Source organism: Panthera onca, chromosome C2, assembly GCF_046562875.1.
Source record: "Panthera onca isolate mPanOnc1 chromosome C2, mPanOnc1 haplotype 2, whole genome shotgun sequence".
In the NCBI taxonomy this organism is placed as follows: domain Eukaryota; kingdom Metazoa; phylum Chordata; class Mammalia; order Carnivora; family Felidae; genus Panthera; species Panthera onca.
The window spans coordinates 100,453,606-100,474,736 of record NC_138347.1 but is presented as its reverse complement, the minus strand read 5'-3'; the positions used below and the strand labels follow the sequence as shown (position 1 = coordinate 100,474,736).

Here is a 21,131-nt window from a genome sequence, read left to right as displayed (position 1 = left end):
TCTATAGATAAGCTTTTAAAACATTTAAAGGTGTTTAAAACACTGACTTTCTGTGCTTAAAAAAAGGCTTCAAAGGAGGGAAAGATGATTAGAAAGAATAAGGAAAGTGAGATAACTATGAAAAAGCTAACTTAGGGGAAAGTAAAAAGACACGGAACATAAACCAAAACGGGAGAATGACACCTAATTAATTGTGGATTTGATCCTCTTGCATAAGGAAAGCTACATTTCAATATTGTATGTAGAGAAATGGTGAATCATGTTTTCCTTCATCTGCAGTAATTCCACCGTACCTCAAATAATGGAAGACAAAAGTTTTAGGTACAATGTGCCAAATGCAAGGCAGCCCTGAAAAGTTGCATTTTTGTATTGATATATGTGGGGTTTTTTTTTAATTTTATTTTTAGGTATACCTGTGTTGATACCCATACATAACTAATCAAGAGACAGATACTTATAAACATGTTTTTCTAGACATTCATGGGGCTTTTTTTAAGTGCAATGCCTTAGTTTTTATATCAGTCACACAGCTTTAGAAGCTGCTGGTCTTTTTAATGGAAAAAAAACAAAGTGATGTAAGGCATTAGTGACTTGTGGTGAATTACATTCAACACATAATGATAATTTCTACTAAGAGCAGCTTGAGAAAACTAACAGAGAATACTGGCCCCTCTGCCTAATTCTGCAGCAACAGGGTCTGTGAATCTCTGAAGCTCTGCTGCCCTCTACTGGCGTAATGAGATAAGTGCCTGCCTCAAAGCTCAGGTTTCTTTTTATCCGTTTAGTTTCCTCCACAAACAAGACACTGGCACCTTAAAAATCCAATTTTCTTTGGTTTCGCTCACATGCAAATGGATAATAACTTGGGTTATTGTGAGATTAATTTTAAACATCATACAGTTTAATATCATACAGAAAGAAAACCTCATTCAGCATCTCCTGTCTTAGTTCAAGCAAGACTGGGGCCAGTTGCAGTAGTGGCTGAAAAAACCAAGTAACTAAATATAGCAGTGACCACTTGTACAGATAACAGCATTCTGACAGTCAAATTGGCTACAAGGCCTTAGATTTTGATTGTGTGTGCGTGTGTGGTGTGTGTGTTTGTGTGTGTGTGTGTGTGTGTGTGTGATATTCTGGTTCATGTTTTTAAAAAGAATAGCAATTTCACTTTCCTTTTTCTTTCTGTCATTTACTATTTTAAGGTGCATGGATCCTTGATTGCCTCCTCTATATACTCCTATACTTCTTAGCAATCTAGTTACTCTATTTTCCCCCAATCACAGCCTGCCTAGGAAAACCGGTGCGTCACTGGGGTAGTGAGTTTGAGATTCATAATTCAAGACAAAAATAAAAGTGAACTATATAAATCAGATTTTTTTAAGTCCCGACTGTGTCCTGGCATGTGATGGGGGTGGTGGGTTATAAGATTTATCAACATCACAGTGCATCAAACTTATTAATAAACCAGCTTTCTGTATAACAAGTAAAAGAAAGGTTCAAAAAAGTGGGAGCACAAAAGGCACGGCATAGCTGTGGTTTCAGGTCCAAGCTTGGTGTCCTCTATATATAATGTATTATATTTTTCAAAAACTCTTTATTAGGAAAGCTATACCAGACGCATAATCACTATACAATGATTAAACATTACCTTTACAATTTATAATCACTGAAATTACAGAATAAATATATGCACATTTCTTTTGAATCTTTGTGTGTGAGAGAAAACATTAAAAGTGCTTCCTACAAAGCTGTTAGTGATATATACCCAGTTGCTTTTTTGTTTTTTTAATATTATATATATATATATATATATATATAAGAAAGTGCAGATGGTCTCCAAAAACTCTTGGCATCAGGATGAAGTGTCACAAAGAGGGTGCTCATCCCTAGGTATGTGCCTCTGGCTGTTAAACCAGGCCTCCACTTCATTAGGATCCAACCTAGAATATGACCTTTCCCAGGGTGGTAGGCGAGAGCTGTACACTAGGGGTGAAGGGAAGGTGAAGCTATGAAGAGGAGAGGAATGGATCAAACCCGAAATAATTAGATAGTGTTAAAAGGGAATGGGGTGTGTATGTTTGTGTGTGTTTTGTGTGTGTGTGTGTGCACGCGCGTGTGTATGCATGTGCAGGTTTATACGTCTGCATGTGTGTGTACCTGTACCAGAAGGAAGAGGCTGCAGGTTTAGGGACCTAATGGTTTGCAGCGATTGGTGATTTGCATGTGGGTATGTGTGTGACAGAAAAAAGAGTGGGTGAGAACATTCAAGCAAGACCCGCCCCCTCCCTCCCCGTCTTGCAGTTTCCAGGCATGCAGCAAACTGCATTGTTAATACATGTACAGAATCTGTGCCATGATGGGAAGAGGAAAGAAAGCCACAAATGTCAATTTGTTTTCCCCCCTCCCTGTCAAACGAAACTACAACTAAAAAAAATTACTGAAAATAAAAAGACACGTTGAATTTTACTTAATTAGGATCAATACAACGATCCCCAATATACCTTATACATGGCACAGTCAAAGTCTCAAGTTTCAGTATAAAAAAATAATGATAACATTTGCTGGCAAAAGTCTGCGAAGGCACTTCATTGATTAATGATCTGAGTATGGCCCTTCCTCCAAATCACATCTGAGAGGGGAGAGCATACATCTGTATTTTCTAGTTATCATGCGGTTTCAGTCCTGTTCAGGGCAGGGAAGTTTGTGAGAATGGAGTTATTGGGACAAGTGTAAAGGGAGCAAGGGATATTTCTTTTATTTTCCTTTTCTTTTGAAAAAAAAAAAAAAGCACTAATTTATTTTTCTTTTTTCGTTAGAACCTGTATGTTGTCTTCTCCAGGACTTCGAGGTAATCCGGCTTGGTTTGAAGTTTGGCCCTTAACTCGAGGTAATCACTTTTTTGGGTTTGGTGGTCTGTGAAGCCCTTTCCAGCCGAGAAGAGAAGGGTTTCTTTGAGCCTGGCGTCCTGCTGTAAGTCTGGATATTGCATGCCAGGAGGGTGGACGTGCAGTTCCTTTAATTTGGGCACTGTGCCATAGAGACAATCCACGAATCCCACTGTGCAGGGGGCTGGCTGTGGCCTCTCTCGGTCTAGGAGCATACTGCCACCGCCACAGCCTCCCCCAGGAGGAAACAGCACCACCCCACCATTCTTCTCATGGTGGCGGAACCCAGCCAAGTCTCCCCCAGTTCCCGCAACTACCCCAGAAACCCCACCAACTGCTGGGTGGTGAGGGTGAGGGTGATGATGATTCACCGTCACTATGGTGTTGAGCTGGGAGCTGGACACTGCCAGGGCCCACTCCTTTTCTTTTTCCAGCAAGGTCCGGTAGTTGCTGTGGTTCTCCTTGGGTGTCTCCGCAAACTGCTCACTTCCTAGGAGAACCTCACCTACTCCTGGTGGCTGTGTCCCAGGACCCCCTCGTTCTGCACTCCCTGACTCCTGGACTGATGAAACAGCCACCTCCTCCTCCTCACGAGGCTTATAGATGGGGTTGTTGCACATTTGGGTCACTGGGTGGGGGATGTACTCATATACGTGGCCCACAGGAGGGGCCTTCTCTGGGGACGAAATAGTCGCTCGGCCCCCACCTCCACTTCCACCTCCACCACCCCCACCATCCTCAAACAGCCGGTGGCATTGCATCTGGATGCCGGTAAGGTCCACCCCTTCTTGTCGCTTGCTCCTAAAGGGCAGCTTCTTCCGGCGCCGTCGGAGCACGTAGGCAAAGAGGCCTGCAGCAACAAAGACTGCTGAAAAGAAAAGAACCAGCAGGCTGAGAATCAACACAGAAAGTGGCACAGGGCCTCCGGGGGGAGAGAACTCATAAGGTGATGCACTCGTTGGCCCCCCAGCAAGGTGAGACTCTCCAGGCTGGGCTGGGGATGCTCCAGCTGGTGGGACGTGCAGCATCTCTGGGCAGAGAACTTCCAGCTCAATGGTGCGCACATCGCGGTGGGTGAGGTTCTCAGGGCTCCTGCAAAGCACATCACCCACCACGCTGACTGAGCTGATGGTTTCAATCCACTGTTTGAAGGGGACCAGGTCACAGGTACAGTCCCAAGGATTCTCATTGAGGTCTATCTGGACAATGGCATTCAAGTGTTCTAGGACGCCAGCCACAGGAAGGTAGAGGAAGTAGTTCTTTCTCAGGTTGAGCCGGGCCAGGGATGTGCCTGCAAAGGCATCTGTCGGGAGGGTCCTCAGCAAGTTATTGTTGAGGAATAGCAGCTTCAAGTTGGGCATGAGGCTGAAGGCTGCAGGCTGGATTTCTCGGATGACATTGAACTCAAAGTACAAGTAGTGCAAACTCTGTAGTCCTCGGAACATGCCTGGTGTCAGCTTCTCAATATCGTTGCCATTGAGAAAGAGGCTCTTTAGGTTGGGCAGGTTGATGAAGGCCCCATCCTGGACATAAGAAATACGATTGTTCCCCAGATGCAAGAGATCCAAGGAGGAGAAATTCCAAAAATCAGAACGGTATATTTTCTGAATCAGATTGCTACTCAGGTAAAGTTTCTTGGCATTCAATGGCCTTGGAAGAAGTTCAGAAATGTTGTTAAATCCTCGCTCTTTGCAGTTGACAGTCAAGCCAAGGTCGTTGATGTGCAAATTACAGGTACACCCAGTAGGACATATAATGGGAATGGGTGGTCTGGTCTGGTAAGGAGCAATGGGAGGTTGGTTTGGACCAGGGTATAAAGCTTGGGATGTAGAGGGTGGCCTTGGTGTTCGGGGCTGTTTGGTGGGCTTGGGCTGTTTATTTGAGGACTTGTATTCAACAGAAGAAGCAGTGAAATGGACAGAGGACAACATTGAGGAAGGCTTAGTCGGCCATGCATTCTCCTTGCTTGATGACAAGTGGGGAATCCCCAAACTAGCCTCCACCTCAGAGTCAGACAACAAGGGACAGAGTTCTGTCTTCCTGATTTCTCGCAGATCCTTTCCATGGAAATGGAAGGGGGTCTCACAGGTGATGTCTCCCACCAGGGCGGTGTAAGGAATGCGTTCCAGCCAACTCTTTAGCTGCACAATCTCACATGTACAGTTCCAGGGATTTTCTTCCAGCTGGAGCTCCATCAGGCTTCTGCCAATGTGGTCTAGCATTCCTCGGTAAAAAAGAACCTTTAACCTATTTCCACGTAGGTCCAGATGGGTTAAGGAGACAGCCTTAAATAAATTGGTCGGAAGCATGGGGATGAGATTATCATTTAAAATCAGAACTCTCAATTTACTTAGGTTCCGAAATGCCCCACTCTCAATACGTTTAATGACATTGTAATCTGCCTGCAGATATTCCAGACTTTCCAAGCCAAGGAAGGTGTCATTTCTGAAGATGTCTAGTTTGTTCTCATGTAGATATAACCTCTTTAAGATCTTAAGACCATTGAAAGCTCCTGATTGAATGTCCTGCAATGCATTGTTCCCAAGGTTAATGGACACAGCGTTATTCAAATGAAGAAAACTGTTGGTGTACAATTTCCTCATTGAATTCCTTTGCAGATACAGTTTAAAAGGTCTTGACCAGAACTCAGTAATCTGACTAATATTTGTAAATCCTTTACTGTCACAATGTATATGAAAGAGGCTTTCTTTAACTTCACAGTAGCATGGATCAAAACAGGGCTCATCTATTTCCTCTGAGTCCTCTATCAGGGGAATCGGGGTAGTCCATCCTAGAGCAATTGTGCTTAGAAGAATTATCCACAACATCCTCCCTCTGTGAAGCATCTCAGCTATGGAAGATTTCATCGTTCGTAGTTGATTACAAAACTGCAACAGAAATAAAGATGCAGATTTTAGCCTTTACTCACTCGTATGCACTATTCTAATTGACTCCTACATTTGGAGCTTTTTAAGAGTAATACAAAACTTTAGTAATTGTTGACCTGGCACTCGAAATGATCTATCAACCTGCTTAATATGTCCTGTATTTAAACTTGGATGACTCTGAAATATTGTGCCATGCAATGCATTTTTCCTGAACCAAGCCATACTTGGTAAAGAGCATACATATCATACAAACAACAGCAGCCTTCATTGCCTCCTGTAGCAATCAAGGGACTGGTATACAGGGATGTCTTTTAGATATAGGCAGATTCAGTAATAATGGCAGTAATTTGGCCATTACACCTGTTTGCCTGTTAAAATTTGCCTTGATTTCAGAGGTGCCCATTATAGAACTGATTGGGATTCTGACAGGAAATAAGTATTCTTTAAACTATAGGCTTCTACTCATAAAAAGCCATGGCATACCACAAATTTATTAGATTAGAGTGTGATGAAGTATGAGCTCATTGCCCAGTATCAGATGTTGAGATGTATACAATGTTGGGTATCTCTGGAAAACTTAAGATTTCTCTTCAGAGATGATCACAGTGTACTTAATTATAGTGTATGCTCAGTATCACATTATCCCCCCACCCTATTTTGCCCAAGCACAGATTTTTAACATCTCCTTTAATTAAATAATTTTTACACAAGTGTATCATTTGGCTGTTTAAACCCTTTAGGAGTGATTAGCCTTTCTGAAGAAAGGCCCGTGCAGTCATAAGAGTTAGAGATAATGACAGCTAAAGGATGCTGAGCCTGGGAGTGTCTGTATTAAAACACTTGCAGAGCTTAGTTTGGAATGTGTATCTGTGCCTTCAATATCAGCTGAGGAGTCCTGTGAAAAGCTGGATGGGCAGGTGGCTGGTTAGAAGACAGTTGGGTAGTTAAAGGCAAGAAAGGGTGGAAACCTCAATTCTTACCTGCTGATAATTGATCTATCACATGAAATACATTTCAAAGAAAGACATCATTCTTTTCCAATCAGAAGAAACAAATACTGTGTACTATTCTAATAATACAGAGCCTTCCTCCATGGCTCTCTTTCCTTGCCTTATATCATCAATATATGGAAATGCGTACCTAAATAAATTATATTAATGCAGTTTTATTAGATTGCCCTTTCTGAGTCACTTAAATATCAAATTGGGATAATTATTTTTAATCAATAAAAATAAACCCGAATTTTTAGCACATATTTTCTCTCCACACATAAGATACATACATTAAGGAAATATTTTGCCAACCCTTTGAAAACACAATGATATAATTTACAGGGAGAGTGAAAAGAATAAATCTTCACATTCAACTTGCATATAATGTACACAGCTGTAAGGAAAGGAAGACCCATGAGAAAGCAAAGAGAAATCTGCCTCAGGCATGCAATACTCAATTTTTAGAAACAATTAAATGAAAAAAGAGAGAGAGAGAGAGACAGAAAGCAGATGAGGCTACATTGCAGTATCAGTTAGTCTTCCCTGTCTCCCTTATAAAATATTAAAATCTACTTAAGTTATTTCTTCACCATTTTAAAATGTTTTTCTTGTTACTGAGGTCCCTGAGATTTAGGTAGGAAAGGCTCCAGATGTCTTTTGACTTACCTATTTTGCAGGAGGTTTTTTTTTTTAAGTATTTAACATTGGAAGGGAAAAAAAAAAAAAAAAAAAGCTTGAGTTTAAGGATTCTCTCTCTCTCCCTCCCTTCCTTTTGCTGAAGCTGAAGCAAAGGGGGATAGAGGGGGTGGGTGGGGGAGACGAAGAGAAAAAATACAAGCAGCAAGCTTGAGACGTGCTGGGAATGCAATGGGCCTTTCAATGGGCTTCTTTAGAATGCAGAACTGCCGCTTGGCACACTCAATAGAGGAGGGAGGAGAAGGGGCTGCTGCAGGCTTCCAGCTTCGCTGCTGCCGCCGCCGCCGCCGCTGCCGCCGTGGCTGCTCTCGCTGGGTACCGGCAGCACATCATTGGGCACTGGGAGGAAGGGCGGGAGGGAGGCAGGCAGGAAGGCAGGCTCAATCTCAGTGCAGAATCTCGGACTTCTCTTGTGCTGGCTTTTTTTTTTTTTTTTAAATATGTGCTGTAACCCTGGATCCGGCTTTCCACGTCACGAAAATGAGCTCCAAGAAGGGGAACGCGCTTAGCTTGGGTCGGGAGCGAGCACTACGAAGCCCTGACTATAGAGAGTGTGTGTGTGTGTGTGTGTGTGTGTGTGTGTGCGTGTGCGCGCGCGCGCGTGTGCGTGTGTGTCTGTGTGTGTTTAAGGGGCAAGAAAAGAAGTGAAGGGATCGACTTAACAAATTGTCAAAATAAGAAACACGGAAGCAGAGGCCAACCTAAAGGAAACATTCCTTTGGTGGGGAAGGGGGAGGGGGAGGGGTGTAGGCATTTTTTCCCTTTAAAAAAAAAAAAAAATACTGTTTTTAACTCTCAAGGAAATCATCTGACTGGTTTGCTCTTCTGGTTTCCAAAGCTCGTCTCTCTAGTGTAGACTGGTTGAAAAGTAAGATTATCCTTTGGAATTATCCTTTTCATAGCACAGACATTCCCCTTCCAAAGGCGGGGATAAAGGGAAATTCAGGTCCCCAGAGAAGAGCTGGATCTAGCTGATTCTGCTTAGGTGTCCCGAATAAGAGCTCAGGCAGCCTGAGGGACTTGGACTGAGTGTCTCCTGCGTTTTGCTTCGATCTCTTTGCACCAGGAATCCTTTTGTTGTGCTGCAGCTCAAAGCCTTCGATTTCCCCTGGATTCAACAGCCATGTGTTTGCTTCCACCTTTTTAAAAAGAGACAAGCCAACGCAGACCACTTGGTAACAATGGCACATTTCACTTTCTTCCACTGGGAAAGACCTCGCGGGGATAGGGGGCAGCATTTCAGGATATATATATATAATTTCCGCCCCCCCTCGGCCCTCCTCATTCCTCACTCCTCCCTGCCCCCCCCCCCACATGCTGTTTTTGGTCCAAATGTTTCTCCGTGATATTTTGGGGAAGAGGAAGGTAGGGAGTCGTGAGAGTGGGGGTGATTGAGCGAAGACGTTGCAGTGAAGAGGGGCCACCAGATCACACGAACCTTCTAAGAAGGCTCAACTGACGGTTCTACAGTCCTACCTGCTGGGAGGAAATTCAGCTTAGTGGGGAAACTGGAGAGAGGGAAGTGTGCAGCAAGCGTGTCTAGTTAGCGGGAACTGTAATGGCATCGATTGCCCTGTGTCTTCCCCCCCCCCCCACCCCCAACTCCTGGGGAAGGGAGGGACTTTCTGGCCGCTAAAGAATTGGATTGAACCTCAACTGCCCAAGGACTCAAAGTTAGCGGGTAGAGATGGCTTTCTCTTAAAGCGCTTTTTACAAAACCAAACTTTAAAGAAAAACCACACAACTCATGTTATCAGTTCTCCCCATTTTAAATATATGTCAGTCACTTAATGCAAGAAAACATTCCTTAAGAGTCAGTCATTAGGAGATTCCCATGATATTTTGCATTTAAAATGACCGCACAAGTGTCCACCGCTCCAGGGTAGCTAAGATTGGAAACCGCGATCACAGACTTAGTAAGCAGGCAGGCAAGATTCTCTAACACTATATGTACACCCTTAACATTCCAGACCCACCCTATTTCTCATGTCCCCGCCGAACAGACCATCACCGACAGCCTGAGCTCAGAACCAGAGCGATCCCATCTCCTTCACCAGCTGCCAACCTACCCCCTCCTCCGCCGCACACACCACCTTTGGTACCCAACGTGCAGAGGCGGTGACTGTTTCACGGATCATATCGGAACCCATGATGCGATGGAATCGATGGGTAACAACAGGGAGGCTTCCCTGAGCCTCTCGATGATGGTAAATGACCATCTCTGCAATCGTCCTCCGTGCTCTCCTTAACTACATCCCCTCAAGTTCTTGGTCTGGTCCATGTCCTAAAGGCTATTTCACCCCTTCCCTTTCCTTTATCTCCGTATAGCGTGTCTGAGTGATAGGAAGAGCCCCAAAAGTTAGAGGATGAAGGGCCCTGAAGCCCGTTGTCGCCCGCTTCCTGCTGGGAGCGCCGGGCATCATTTGTCCACGGGGAGGACAAGAAGCCCTTTCTCCCCACTGTGTCCCCTTCCTCTCTCCCCCTCCCCTATGCCCGATCTCCGAGCCCACTAATCTCTCCATATCTAAGATTAAATATTCCAATATGGAAGCAAAACGATCTCTCCTAGAACAAATAATTAAAATGCTGCATCATTCATTTTCTGAAGAGGTCTGAGCCTTCTACAGATCCTTTTCTAATCTGCTGTCTCCAGGCAAAACGCACAATGGGTATGTTTAGAAATGGAAAATGATTAAAACCCCAAGCCGTTTTCCTTCTTTTACCGCACGAGCGAGCGACCCACTGGGGGAGGGGCCCTTCGCTCCGCCACTTGGCCTATTTGTTGGAGTTACTTACAATTTCCTCCCCCAGGAAAGGGTCTGGGGTATGTGAGTCTCCAGCACCTTCCCTTCTATCTTTGTCCTTACAACTAAATGATCCAGTTCAAAAATGCAACAAACCCCTAGCACCTGTGAACGAACAGCAGCCACCGAGGCCAAACTCTGTTCTACAATGCACATCCTGCAAGCGAGAAATCCTGGTTTCAATTAGGCAAAGTAGGAAAGGATGGCGGCGAATACCTATCCGCGCCGAGCGCTCTAGATCTCCGAGATGAGCTCCGAGGGGCTTCCCAGCGGGAGGTGCAAACTCTCTGGGCGGCTGAATTGTATCCATTATGCCGTAGGCTTGCAGTTCCTCTCCCTCCGTCCACCAACTTTCAGAAAGGCCACCAAATCACGCTTGTAATCCTTTTAAGTGTTTCCACCTTTGAGACTCGAAGGGAAATGGTCGCTGCATACCAATGGGAGAGCCGGGCGCTCACCTAGCGCGACGAGACCAGTGACAGGGAGCTCACGATCACAGTTCTGTGTACCCTCGATGGGAGGCAGGCAGCGCGAGTGTCCTAGGACTGGGTTCTCTCACTTAAAATCTCGGTACTCTCGGTTCAGCGTCGAGCTTCGTGGTCCCCGAGAGTCCTGGCTAGGTCTCTGGGTTTTATTTATTTTTTTCTTTCTTTCTCTTTCTGGCTTCCTGAAAGGTTGTCACTCAGTGCAATCCCTGCCCAAGGCCTCCTTGAATCTGGGGAGATGGGACTAGCCCTTGCCTTCTCCCGGTGTCTTTGCTCTTGACCCTTTGGATAGGTGGGAGTGGGGGTGGGTAGTGTGTAGATGAGAGAAGGGGTTGGGGAGGGGAGGGAAGGAGGCAGGAAGGGGGCGACTAGATCCCAGATCCCAGCATTGGCCAGACGGCGAAGCGCGGGGGGGGGGGCGGGGGTAGAGAGAAAAAGAGGATACAAATACAACGCTATGGCTGTACACACCAAATTCGACTTCGACTGGGGCGGGGGGAAATCTCCGGCAAAGCACGAAGGTGAAGCGATCCAGCGGGCAGAGAGTGAGCCCCCCTGACAGCTCACCATTCAAGCACCCTCACATCTCGAGCGGGAGAGGGTGGGAGGCGGGGAAGGGGACCGCGGAACGTTTCAGGCCAAGGAGACGCTCGCGGCAGCGGCATCTTTTAAGACTGACCTGCTTTAAAAGTGCCACTTTAATGGCCTAGGAAATAACTAAAATCGGATTACACGTTACTCACCAACGTCTGCACCTAAATTGGGAGCTTCAGGTCGGGTTTTAGGAGGCAATATAGGAAACGCCAAGCTGGAACCCGAATGCAAATCCATCAGCTGCTGCCCCCAAATCGCGCACGGAGGGAGAGGCGCTCGGAAGCCCCCAGATCAGCCCATCGCGGGAGCCTCCGCCAGCTTGTCCCCCCTCCCCCCCCGCACCCCCGGCCCCTCCTCCGCGCCAACTGTGTAAATCAGCCGCCGCAGTCCTCTCGCCGCGCATCGCAGGCAAATCCCTGCTTAGGAAGCAAGGAAGCAAGTGATCTCTCTTCTCTCTCTCTCTCTCCTCTCTCTCTGTCTCATGCTCTCTCTCATTCTCTCTCCTCTCATCCCCCCCTCCCCCTTTATCGGTCACAATCTGGCAGCTCTACAAAGAGAAACCTTGTAAAATTGAGTGGCAGGAAGTCAGCATTCTGTGTCTGTGGATTGATTTTAACTTTTATTTGCAAATGAGGGGTGGCTGTTTGGAAAATTACAGCCCAGGCTCGAAGGGGTTCGGGCGGGGTCACCAAATTAAGAGCATCTGAGCTGTGTTGATGGGCGGTATCGCTAAACGCCTCGTAGAAGCTGTTTCCAAGTGATTTGCAGTGCCCCCCCCTCCCCGCTTCATGATACATAGGTGACATTTTGGAAGTACACATATTTTCTCATCTGTTTACACTTGCTAAGAGGGAGGAAATAAAACTAGGGTGAGGGGCGGTGTGGGGGGCATCTGCTGGAGAGATGCTGGGTACCATTTCGTGACCAAGTAAATGAGGACACTTGAACAATTATCGCACCTATGTGAGAGTATTATTACAACATTATATACCCACTGGAGGCTACCATTACCCCCACTGCAGTCATACTAATGCAGTCATTTAATGCTCCATTCAGTCTGCAGTGTAAACCAACGCAGATCTGTTTAATAGATTCTTCTCATCAGCGACTGTGTTGGAGAGAGGGCAATCTTCCACTAACTTCAAACTGAATAGAAAGTAGTCCCAGGAATCATCTTCGTATCTCTTGCCATCCCTAACTGAAGTGAATGGAACAAAATTATCCAAGACAAGCCAAGTTGTGTAGCTAGTTTATAATTGTAGACATAAACTACCTCGACCCTGTTTTTAAAAGCTCTCAAAGGAGCTAACTCAACCCTGGCAAAGAGTACTCTCTTTCATATGTGGAAATCTTTGAGAAACAGGCCTGGAGGTATGATTTTAGCCTTGATTTAATGGATTCACTATACACTATATTATGCCATTGTTACTCTATCTTATATGTGTATTATACCACAAGTCTAGTGTCTGTATTACCTCCATTAAAAGAGAGAAGATGATGGAACTGGTCAGAGTGGAAACCAGGGGCCTGTGGAATTTCTTTGGATTTTACACATATATTAGCCAAAGTCAGTATGGCAACTGTGTTTGTTGGTTGTGCATAGAGTGAATTTAGATGTCTTTTTTAACATAGTGTTTCAATTTGTTCTCCACAATAGTGTTAAGACTTTTTAGATTAGTAGGGTATCTCTAGGGACCTAGAAAGTGGCAAAAACAACATGATATCAAAACCTATACTTTTAAATATAGTTTTTCAGATCTGCTGGCCCAGAGTTGAATCCCTCCTCAGTACTTTCTTGGATAGTAAGTGCGTCTGTGTGGATTTTATATATGTGGAGACATGGATAAGAGAAGAACACTTGTTTGGGGTTTTTCACTTACTAGTTCTATAAAATTGAGTTTTAACGAGATATATCCAGGAAAGGTTGTGAAAAAGGTCATCCCTATAACAAATCAGTCTGATTTAAGAGAAATAAGCTACATCAGTAGGCTGATGAGTCATAAAGATGTTTCTGGCCGTTTCAGGTGGTTGCTCAATTTGAGGAGAATCACTCCTGAGTACGCCATATTCTATGTGGGCAGGTGTGAAATCACACACATGCCCCTGAGCCTCAAGGCTGGAGGCTATTAGAGTAACCCTGAAAGAAGTCATTCCTGAAATAGCTGCATCTCTAACTTTTTGGAGCTTTTTTTAAATTTTATTTGATTTTCAATGTTATTTGTTGATCAAAGAACGCTGAATGTGTTAATAGATTAACTCTGAGCAGATGTTGGTTATGATCTGTTGGTACTGGGGAGCTACAGAAGATTGAATAGCTAGAATGGTTCAGAGTTAAAAGTGAGTGCTTCCAACACAAATATTTCAGGTCAGATAAAAATGTTGTGGGCTTTAAATGATTGTGACGGGCCTTTGAGTGATTCTTTGTTCTGATTTTTTAGTGCATTTTGCAAAGGTATTTATTTACATGTCCATAGTTTTATTTTAATCGATTTATATTGTGAAAAGGAAGAACTGTTATGAAAATACTGTGTTCTTTATATGTGATGCATAAAGGATGAAAGGAAAATGTAGAAATAACATTCAGAATGTAATTAAATATGGTTATATTGCTGATTTGACATATGTATTTTTAGTTCCAAGGACAACAGTATTTCTCAATTTCCTTTTAACTGTTCTGTCATTTTCCAGAGAGAGACAGTGGTATTAAAATGAATAAAGTCGGGGCGCCTGGGTGGCTCAGTCAGTTAAGCATCCGACTCTTGATTTCATTTCACGGTTTGTGGGTTCAAGCCTCACAATGGGCTCTGGGTTAGCAGTGCAGAGCCTGCTTGGGATTCTTTCCCCCTCTTTCTCTACCCTCCCCTCCTCTCTCTATCTCTCTTTCAAAAATAAATAAATAAACTTTTAAAAAATAGAAAAATAAAATGAATACAATAGTTACATTTTTTCTTATCTAGTATATATTTTACTCCCTCTGATTTAAATAAAATAAATACATTTTGAAAGATTTAATACTAATTTAAGTAATAGTAGAGAGCTCCTTTTATCATGGAACATTCACCCAAGAAAGTTCTAAACTCTGCAGTAATTTATGATTATGTATGGCATACCTAAATCATCTATATATCGTATTCAATACATCTGTGTTTGCACAAGCATTCATGAAGCCTGTCTCTCTCCCTCTCTCTCTCCCTCCCTCTCTCTCTCTCTCTTTTTGTTTGTTCCAAATAGTTTTCAGGCCAACAAACTACATGCTTGATAATTATCAAAAAGCCAATTGTTTCTTCATTTGAGCCACTTTTGATACCAGTTTTGAAACAATTGAAAACACAATTACTCACACAATACAATTTTGCAAATGAAAATTTAGCCTATAAAAATTAAGCAGATAAAAATATGATAAAACAGAAATTAAATGTTAGTGTTTATTGCAAGAATTCAAAGGATTAAACAATACACACTGAAGGTTATATACATACATAAATGTTTCTTTGTGTAAATCTTCCTCTAGCTCCATAGTAGAAACATGTTTGAAAGATTTTATATTTTGCATAAGTTCCAAAGCAATCGATAACTTTGTTTTTTTGAAAACATCTTGTAAAATTTAGTGAATCAACATATTTGTGATACCTGCATTATTATAATTGACAAGCTATAAATATAGAGAAGTAGTTACAGGGTATTCAATTAGACATTGATCTTTTCTATTTTGTTTCACTAAAACATTTAGAAGCACTTTGTAAACTCCCAACCTAATGAAAATTTAGGTTATCTTTGAAGTAAACGTGTGTTTTAATCTCAAAGATTAGGTGGACTATTTTAGAACTCCCAGAGTTTATCTAATATGAACAAAGCCTCCAAATTTTTTGTAGTCTGGATTAAGCATGGAAAGTTATTGTTCCCTTCATAAGTGATTTTCTAAAATTATTTGGAATTAATTGATTGTAGATGTTAAGATTAAAACTACTGAGAAAAAATCTTGAAAGATCAAGATAAGAGGAAATTAATCAAATATATTTGTTGAAATGAATTAAACTATTGAATAATACATCAGGAAATAATGAACAGATATTATATGTAGTGGAAAGAGGTAAATCACATAAGTTTTAGGAGTGAAAGGAGTTTTTCTTTTTTTTAATATATGATGAGAAAAGGGAATGAAAATAATTTTATAACATTATAGAATCTCAGAATTAAGAGGGACTTGAAAGGTTATCTAGTCTGACCAATTATGTGATATTCAAATCCCAATTTCACTATTCTTTGCCAAATTGCTATTTAGACTATGATTTAATATTGCCTGTGATGTGGAGCTTGGTACATTTCAGGGCAGCTGATTTTGTTTTGGGACAAATCTAATTGGTAGAACAAATTTGAGACAAACTTAAAAAAATATATTTTCTTTTACTTCCCATTAAGTAGTCTTATTTGCTTACAAACCTAAGGTAATGAACTTCCTACTTATTCGAATTAGGTTTATTTTCATGCAAACGGAGAAACTTACCTGCCAGGTAGAAATGTAGAAACAGTCTTCAAGAGATGAGCCAGGGCTTGGGTGCCTGGGTAGCTCAGTCAGTTAAGCGACTGACTCTTGAGTTTGGCTTAGGTCATGATCTCATAGGTCATGAGATGGAGTCCCCTGCCCCATTAGGCTCCACTCTGGGTGTGGAGCCTGCTTGATACTCTCTCTCTCTCTCTCTCTCTCTCTCTCTCCCCCTTCTTCTGCCCCTTCTCTGCTCTCTCTCTCTCTCTCTGTCTCTCTCTCTCAAACAAAAAGAAATGAGTGAGAGCTAGAAAAGGACTCATTTAAATTGAGAAGATAATTGAAACTATGGAATTTGTGGTAACTACCCTAAAGTGAAAAAATGTTAATATTATAGTGCTTGAAAGTTACTTATGAAATATTTAAAATAATTTAGCTAGTTTTCAGTTTTCATGTAAATCCCTTTGGAACCACATTTGAAGTTGTATATGTGTCCTCTTAATCTACTAATTTAAAGTTAACTACAACATCGTAAGAGGAATAGTATTGGCATCAGCTAAAGAGGCCAGAAAGCCTAAACAATACCCATAGATATTTATAAGTCAAATCAAATTTCCCCTGGTCTTTGAATTTTTGAAAGCTATTTGAGAACATGAATATGAAATGAATATTTTTAAATGAGGCTGATTTCAATATAAAACCTTATGAAAAATTCTTACCACAAGATAAAAGGCTTAATATGATTGTATGCTGGAATTCACAGATAATGGAAATATTATGTACAACTTTGCATTTTAAGAATAGAACAAAAATGTTATGAAACACTGAATATATATCTGAATGTTAACAATTCTTAAGGTGACTTAAATCCAAAGAAGTAAAGTTTCTTTGAATTTGGCTGTCTCATCTGTATCACTCTGTTGAATTACTTAGGATATAGCTTCTTTTAGTTTTAATGTTCTATCTAAATCTCCTTGCACATTTCTGTGTTGTTAATTACTGTTTAGTGATTCTAATATCTGTAACTCTGTCTTTTGAGTATTGAAATTGATGTTGTGTGTGTATTTTCACACAGGAAAATATCTGATTCTATGGGTGCCAATCCTTTCCCTTTCATATCCAACAAAATACTCTTTTTTCACAGGTGAATGGTCTGAATTTTATTTTCTCTAATAGTGCTGTTTTTTAAGAATTTGGTGAGTGGGGAAATATTTATTACAAATGTTACATTTAACAAATATTTTAAATAAGAATAACGTAATTTAATAAACATATGTGGCACAGCTAAGATGCCATTCACTGCTTTTTAATGACAGCAAAAATTATCAAATAATATGGAACCTATAATGCTATTAATTTACCGTCATCCAAAAAATATAAAATACTTTCTAGAGAGTGTCACCAAAAATATAAATAAAAGATAAAGAATATTTGCATATTTGGGCATGTATTTTAATGAACCCTTGTTATTTTTAAAGGATAGTCTGACCTAAAACTTTTTTTAAAATTTCTTATACTAGTTACATATGTTCATTGACAGTGGCATGGTGAAATGTTTCATGTGATTAAGACAGTGACAGTGTGTTTGCTAACTTCCCTCGCCTGCCCATTAAAACACTCTATGGTTTGTTTTGTGACATTTTATTAGAAATGCCATAAAAAAGTAGCCAAAATATGTTTACACATCTAAAAATGTTACATATATGAGTGTGTGTGGGTGTGTGTGTGTGTGTGTGTGTATGGGTATGGGTTGGGAGGATATAAAATTTAAAAATAATGGGTTCTTTATAAAATCTTTGTTTTGTTTCTAAAATTGTTTTGTCTCTAATAGGGGAAGCAACAGAGTTTCAAAGACTCAAACTATAACAAAATAGTCATCCATAAGATATAAAAGTTTCATCATATTTATTTTATTGATATTGGATGAGAATATTCATTGAGTTAGAAACTCTTGAAACATTTATGTCACAAAAGATCAGATGGATTATCTTTGGGAGCTGACCTTTTTTTCTATGGGTTTAAGCCAACACCCTGGAAAAATAATTATGTTCAACAATTTAGTAGTCTGACATCAACTCCCCAATGTGCAAGCACTTTCTATCATTTATAAAAAAGTAACATGTGTTTTTAAAATTCTACTACCATTTAGCTCTTATGCCAAAATACATAAAAAGCCAAAATACCCAAGTCTTGAATATGTTTAACGTTCATTAGAGTCTTTGGCAATCCGGTTTAAGAAAAGGGGGATATTTTTTTTAAAAGGCTTTGCAGTGTTATCTCACGGAAATTCAAGTACTGAAACAAGTACAGCCAGACCTCATGGGGAACATAATTGGAAATTAGGCCACACTTTGTATCTCTCAGGGTCCACATGGTCTCCCTGTTCCCTCCCTCACTTCCCATCTGTTCTCCACAGCAGCAAGAATGATTCTTAAAAACGTAAGGCTGCTATTATCTTTTAGTAACCCTCTAGTGGCTTCCCATCTCTCTGGGCCAAAGCTAACATTCTGACCCGGGTTCACAAGCCCAGTGGGATCTTTTTGCTCACTCCATTTCTGACCTCATACCCCATCATTTGGTTTGTTGCTCCCATTCCACCAGGCATACTCCCCCTGCCCGTTGCTATTCCTTTGATTCACCAAGGACATACCTATTTCAGAGTCTTTGCATCCGCTGTGCACTCTGTCCAGCAAACCCTTTCCACAGTTATCAGCACGGCTGGCTGGCAACTGCAGTGCATTCAGGTTTCTGTTCCAAGAACACACCATCAAACATGCACTGCTGACCATGGCTGCCCCAAGTAGCAGTTCCCCCATTGCTTTTAAACTTCATGGCATGCTTTATTTTTTATTCCCACAGTTTTCTCTCCTCATGAAATATAATTTATATGCTCATGCATTTTTACCGTCTATCTCCCACTACCAGAATAAGTTTCATGAGAACAGGCGCTTTGTTTTATTCATTGCAGTATTGCTGGCACCTAGAACAGTACCCTGTGCATAATAGGAACTCTATACAAATGTATTAGAGGAATTAAATGAGTGAATGTTCTCTCTAATCTCTACTTCTTTTTGAGTCTGCACCATTTTTTTTTTTCCTTCTGCTAAGCTGCTTTCTCTGCATCAGCTAGCATACAGCTCATAATTGCTACATGGCCTTTCAGCTGCAGGATTCTCCACCAACTGGCAACTTCTGTCTTTTACTTTAGTTCAAATTCCTGAAAATTTAATTGAACAGGCTTATTTTTTTTTTCCAGTAAGGCCACATAGACCATAAGTTTCTGGTCAGTCTCTGAATGTATTCTTTTTGCTCAGATGTATTCCTGGTCCAGTAAGGCTGAGCCAGTTCAGATCATGGATGATTCAGTGTGAGGGGCTGTGGACAGGCTTCCAGGTGACACAAACATATCTAGTCCACAAAGCCATTGCAGTCATGCTGGCATCTATGCTCTTCATTGTCCCAATTCCTGCCTGACCAAGAGCCTGACATCACTCTTTAATTCATTGCACCAACCTTCTGCTTCCGTGTCCTTCCTGATGAAATGACTTGTCTATATTTTCCTCATTATATTTCTTTGTTAGATATAACTATGCAGCTGTAAAACTCCTATAATAAATATATCCATGTCTCTGCCTTGTTCCCAAAGGGGACAAAATGTCCTTGCACTTCCATTCTCCCCAAGCTGTTCCCCTTAAGCTTTTGCATGGTAAGCAAAAAATCTCTTGTGTCTTTATAGAGATCCCATTGTGGACACAACCTAAGGTGATCCCCAATGTGTCACATCCTTGCATAATCTCATCTTCATAGTTTAGTGTGGGTGGAGCCTGTAACTTTTTTTACCCAATAGAAAATGGCAAAGGTTAAGGGATTTTGCAGATGTAGAATCCCAAATCGGTGATTTTGAGTTAGCTGGAAGGGAGATTGTTCTGGGTCAGCCTGACTTAATTAGGTGCACGACCTTAAAAGACAGACTAGTGTCCTCCCTAAAATGAAGACACTTTCTCCTGGTGAACTTGAAGAATCCAAGGCAATGAATTCTTCCAACAGCCTAGTTGAATTTAGAAACACATTCTTCCCCAACCAAGTCTCCAGATAAGAATACAGCCCAGTGTCTCTGGGATAGGCATGCTGCTGGTTGGGCTGAACCTTCTTGGTGGCTGAGCAGGCTTGGTTCTTGTCTGGGCAGCTGCCATTATCTGCAGCATGGGTGGGAGTGGGAGCAGGAGGGGGGGCCAGCAATGAGTCAGGGATTAGATGCTTGGCAGGGCCTATGGTTTCAGCAGCGCCAATTCAGCCATGGCCCCAGTCGAGGTGGGAGATTCCATCCCTTCAGTGGTGGTTTTAGGAGGGGAGGCTAGGAACAAACTGAACCTGGCAGAGCTGTTCAGGGGCATGAAGGGGGTGCTGTTTGGAATCCCTGAGGCCTTTACCCCCGAATGTTCCAAGACCCACCTGCTAGGGTTTGTGGAGCTGGCTAAGGCTTTGAAGGCCAAGGGGTCCAGGTAGTAGCATGTCAAGTTTTAATGATGTCTTTGTGACTGAAAAGTGGGGATGAGCTCACAACTTTGGAGACAAGGTTAGGCTCTTGTCTGACCCCACAGGGGCCTTTGGAAAGGAGATGGATTTGCTACTAGATAATTCATTGGTGTCTGTCTTTGGAAAAGACCAGTTTAAGAGGTTTTCCATGGTAGAAGAGGATGACATAGTGAAGTCCCTGCATGTGGAGCCAGATGGTATAGGCTGCACTTGCAGCCTGGCCCCTAACATCATCTTGCAGCTCTGAAGCCCTGGCCTCAGACATGCTCCTTGTAACCTTTTCTATTTTACCTACCCAGGCCTGGATGGAGGGCCCCAGTCCAACTGCAACAGGGGCCACCCAGTAGGAATCTTGGCCAAATTTCTGCAATAAACATTTCTGGTTCACATTAAAACAAACAAACAGCCCAATTGATACCAAGATTGTCACTTTGTGAGACTGAGTAGAGGACTCATCTAAGTCATGCCTGGATTACTGACCTATAGGAATTGTGAGACAATAAGTGTGCTTTGTTTTAAGCTACAAAGATTGTGGTAATTTGCTATATAGCAATAGAACACATACACAGATTCTTCATCCTAGTTCACAGTAAAAGACAAATATTTAGAGTCCCCATGTTATTTTAGTTCTTTAGTCCTATGTGGGTCTTTGACTTGGACTATTTTTGCTTTCTTTGAGTTTTACATGCTAAATTGTGAAAATAGAAATAATTTGCTTCTTTATTACACTCTTATTTGGGGATTTACACTTTTATTTTTTTTTAATTT

General features: G+C 41.9%; 1 protein-coding gene and 1 pseudogene across 4 annotated transcripts; one reads left to right on the top strand and one right to left on the bottom strand.

Annotated features, from left to right (window-relative positions):
* Positions 1 to 1,151: 1,151 nt before the first annotated feature.
* On the bottom strand, positions 1,152 to 11,839 carry SLITRK3 (SLIT and NTRK like family member 3). 4 transcript variants are annotated; one of them, XM_060639138.3, is made up of 3 exons: positions 11,494 to 11,839; positions 7,432 to 8,600; positions 1,152 to 5,773 (listed from the first exon to the last, which is right to left on the bottom strand). In XM_060639138.3, exon 3 carries the CDS (start codon positions 5,750 to 5,752, stop codon positions 2,813 to 2,815), a length of 2,940 nt encoding a protein of 979 aa, XP_060495121.1. In that variant the 5' UTR covers positions 5,753 to 5,773; positions 7,432 to 8,600; positions 11,494 to 11,839; the 3' UTR covers positions 1,152 to 2,812. The 4 variants fall into 4 exon arrangements, with proteins under 4 accessions (XP_060495121.1, XP_060495120.1, XP_060495118.1 ...); XM_060639137.3 differs by lacking the exon at positions 11,494 to 11,839 and adding an exon at positions 10,482 to 11,110; XM_060639135.3 differs by lacking the exon at positions 7,432 to 8,600.
* An 8,277-nt stretch (positions 11,840 to 20,116) lies between these two features.
* Positions 20,117 to 20,610, top strand: LOC132682727 (peroxiredoxin-5, mitochondrial pseudogene; annotated as a pseudogene).
* Positions 20,611 to 21,131: the final 521 nt, after the last annotated feature.

Excerpts from the sequence above, each read along its gene's own strand:
- SLITRK3 (XM_060639138.3), bottom strand. The coding sequence starts at position 5,752 with ATGAAATCTTCCATAGCTGAGATGCTTCACAGAGGGAGGATGTTGTGG.